At 52.1% G+C, this 3,987-nt stretch overlaps 1 protein-coding gene across 1 annotated transcript in view; it reads right to left on the bottom strand.

Moving 5' to 3' along the window:
- Positions 1-3,485, bottom strand: part of LOC109856126 (ubiquitin carboxyl-terminal hydrolase 3-like) — a 13,447-nt gene extending 9,962 nt beyond the window's left edge. The window contains exon 1 of the mRNA XM_020431066.1: positions 2,840-3,485. Within this exon, the coding sequence (XP_020286655.1) occupies positions 2,840-2,936 (97 nt within the window). The 5' untranslated portion in view covers positions 2,937-3,485. The remainder of the gene's footprint in view (positions 1-2,839) is intronic.
- Positions 3,486-3,987: the final 502 nt, after the last annotated feature.

Raw genomic sequence — 3,987 nt, 5'->3', positions numbered from 1 at the left:
AGAGAGAGAGAGAGAGAGAGAGAAAGAGAGAGAGAGAGATATTTTCAAATTTAACATAAATAGCTGATTGCGCTCTCAACGTTGAGAACTAATAACGATATTTAATAATTTGCAACAATTACTGACTCGTTACATCTCCAGTAAGCCGTTCTTCAATTAACAATTTTTATCTCTCTCTCTTTTTCTCTCTCTCTTCGTTGCCTACGCCCGAAATTGACGGCAGTCTGTTCTCGCGCTGTTTCTCTACCGATTATACATCCCCACCATCTTATCGCGCACGCGGCGAGAAGAAAGACGTGCCGCAATTCCAGCTGTAACGACCGGCCAGCTCGAAAATCGCACAGCCGATTCGAACCGTCGTTCACTGTGCGCGGTTATATTAAAAGTCAGAGCGCGGTAAAAAAAAACAAATCAAATTACACGTCCGTTTTCGATGATCTCTTAGAAGGAATTATCATCTTCTGTGTGTTTCGATAAGTCGAAGTTGTGTTGCTTCGTCCGTAATCGCTCGTCAGTAAAGTTCCATGCGTAACTAATCAAAGTGTTCTCGATACACAACACGCGTTATTAAACCGAATAACGGAAAGAGGAAAAAACAAAAACAAAAAAAATTAGAAGGAAGAGAATATCTGTAGCTAATGGCATACATCGCTAAAAGCGGACGTCGCGAACGATGCCAGAAATCGATGCGGCATCGACTTACATAAGATATCGACGATATCACACACGGTCGAATAAGCGAGAATCACGTCGCGCGTAATCGGCCAAACCGGAGCGGAATCCGCGATTTCTGACACTTGCCACTTCAATTGCGCCGATTCATGGGGGTTTTTTGGAACCGATGAAGCGGAGGAAGGAAAGACGGTGTAAATACGCAAGGGGGAGAAAAAAACGCGTACCGTTTCGGATAAATATAGTCCCGAGGTCGCGCAAAAAGAGAAAGGAGAGAAGCTCGGCAGCCCGCGCGAGGCGCCGAGAGGGTCGCACCAGGAGATTCGGGAAAGAAACGGGCTCTCTCGCGTCTCTCTGTCGTTAATTTCACGGCCTCCGAGGGGCAACTCTCTCTCTCTCTCTCTCTCTCTTTTTCTCTCTCTCTCTCTCTTTTTCTCTCTCTCTCTCTCTCTTTCTCTCTCTCTCTCTCTCGCTTCTCTCCGACGATTGTCTTTCCCCTTCTCCACTACTCCGGGGATTCCCCTATCAGGTCGTGCATTGTGTTTCGTGAAACGCCGCGACTTGGAACGCGACTATCGCTAGCGGTCAGCGATAACTGACTTTGTTCCGCTATTTCGAGTTTTGTAATCATCGAGACAATTGTGTTCGCGACTTTCGGTTCGATATTACGAAACGTATATCTCCGCGATCTGACGCTAATGACGATTCCCCTCGAATATTAATCCCCACGCAATAAAGAATAGGTCGGTTGTCGATTGAATTTCGATCAACTTCACCACAGAACTGTGTTTTTCTAACGACGGCTTTGTTGTCTCTACAGCGCAGCCCCTCTCTGGTAATGATCGCTCCGTTCGCGTGTTTTTTTAAATCGATACCTACAGAGCCACACACTGCGACCAACGTCACCGTCTCTCTTACTCGAAGGACAAGGGGATCCTGTGTATTTCACACACATACATACGACATATATGGTAGATCCCGTTTTTCTTCGCGCCGTGCAATCGACTCATCGATCGCTTCCCGCGCGGACAATGCCACAATATTATTCATATTTACACGTCGCTCTTTCTTACGCCATTCTTTTCTCTCTGATTCTTACGCGATGCCCCGCGAGAAGGCGGTCGCTTCGAGAAAGGGAGCCGAGGAACCCGGAGCGGGTCCGTTAGCCGGCGAGTTCTAATGACGGTAGATCTCTCGAAGCCAGCTGATTAGTGCTGTCTGGTATTGATTTTCCAATGACGACCGCGCGCCGCATACTGAGAACTCCCAGCAGGACGACGCACACGCGCACACCATCACCCGACCACGCCGTCGCGTTCTCGCACGCGGAACGAGCCATGGGACCACGAACACGCCGCGCGAGAGAGAAACGGCGCGCATACACACACACACGCGCGCGCACGCACACACACACATACACGCGCGCGCACACATACGTACGAAGAACTCATGTTATACTCGCTCGCTCACTCGCGTCTCATGCGTGAATATTGCTCAGAGAGAGAGACAGAGACAGAGAGAGAGAAAAAAAAAAGAAAGAGAGAGAAAGAAAGTATGCACGGTACTCTCGCGTGGCGATACGTTGCTCGTTCTCGTGGCTTCGTGCGTCAAACGGAGAAATTCAGGCGATATCGGCAACGTGAAAACGCGCCTGTGAAACGTTTCCTGAGGGAAATAGCGACGATCCGCTCCGTCTAGTCTACGCCACGACGGCTCAAGGCCGCGAGAGGAACGGCCGGGGCCTGGGTCATGTGAGAGAGAGATGAAACGAGGAGCGTGGCACGGGAGCCAACGTGGTAGAGAGACGGAGAAAGGGACGCGGAGAGAAAGAAAAAGAGAGAAAGAGAGAGAGCTGTTGCAAGCCTTGTGTGTGTGTGTCTTTGTATGTGAACACGAGAGCGTCGCGTGTGTATTAAGAGGATGAGGAGAATAAAACGAAGATTAAGGACAGGGCAGAGCGAAAAAAAGAAAAGAGAAAAAAATAGCGAGAGGAAAGGCTTAGGTTTGGAGAAAGAGAGAGAGAGAGAGACGAGTCCGCTCCCTCTATCTCATCCATCCGTCTGTCTGTCCGTCCATCCGTCTGTCTCTCTTCGCTTCGCCCGAACTCTGGCTTAGAATCAGTACAAGCTCTCTCTTTCTCTCTCGGGGCTTTGTACGAGTTCCTTACCTGTGCAAACGAAGGGCAGATCTTTCACAGCACAGTTCGAACCCTCCGCGTTGTCATCGCCAAAACGCACGCTCTGAGCAAGGTGCGGGCACTCCATCTTTCTTCCAGGTTACGCTTCTCCACGAGGCCTTCCTCGTGGCTGCCTACCCGTCGTCGTCGTCGTCGTTGTCGTCAAATATACGATCGCTTACGAGGCAGTATGTCTTTCTCTTTTTCCACAACGGGGCGGCGGACGAAGGAGGAGAAGGGGGGAAAGGGCAGGAACGAGGGGGGAATACCGCGGGAGAGGAGATAAAGGAGGGAGGTGGGGTAGGTCTCGGTAAAGGGCGAGAGATCGGAGTACAGTCGGCGGAGAGGAGAGAGTAGGTAATACAATCGAGAAAGGAGTACGAGACACGTACGAGAGACGGGGGGAAGGGAGGGGGGCGTACACACCGCGGTGCCCCGTGATGTCCGTCACATAGCGCGAGGTAACGTGGGTCACTGTTACGTCGCTTTTAATGAAAAGAAAAAATAAACGAAAACGAGCAAAACAAGCGTATTGTACGCGGTGACTGTTGTATCGCGTTGCACAGTTTACGACGTACTGAGGAGAGCGTAGCGCGCGAACGTAGGCAAGGAAAACGGCGCGGTACGGCCGACTGGCCTCGACTGCCGGCCGAGCACGACCGAGCTGCGTCGGGCTCGGTTCCTGCGGTGGTCGGCCCACCACCAGAGTCACAGACCACTAATAGTCGACTGACTCTCTTGCGGGCCGTGTGTGCGAACCTTCCCTCCTTGTCCCTCGACTAGTCACGAAGCGCTCCGGCGCGTTCTCGCCGCCGCCGGAGCAAACCGCTACGCTTCCTCGCTCGGTTCTTTCTCTTACGCACGAGCGAGTATCTCTCGTCGCGCCCTTTCGCGCTAGCCGTCTCTCTTTCTGCCCGCGCGCGCCTGTCCCCGAATCCTTCCTTTCCGCCGTAACGCGGCGAGGTTGCGCTAGGTTGGCACTAGGTCCCTAGCCTTGGATGTCAACGTTAGGTCCGCGCGCAAACTCGCCTCACGGCCGACCAGGGCCGACTCTTGTCGAAGGCGTCGGGTTCGCGCAGGGCAACGCTTTTTCGTCGCAAACGCGAATTTATTGAGCGCCGTCGAATTTATGTCGCGCG

Source organism: Pseudomyrmex gracilis, unplaced genomic scaffold (assembly GCF_002006095.1).
Source record: "Pseudomyrmex gracilis isolate BER0280 unplaced genomic scaffold, ASM200609v1 scaffold_108, whole genome shotgun sequence".
Classification (NCBI taxonomy): domain Eukaryota; kingdom Metazoa; phylum Arthropoda; class Insecta; order Hymenoptera; family Formicidae; genus Pseudomyrmex; species Pseudomyrmex gracilis.
Note: the sequence above shows the minus strand (reverse complement) of the source record. Positions and strands in the feature narration are given on the sequence as shown.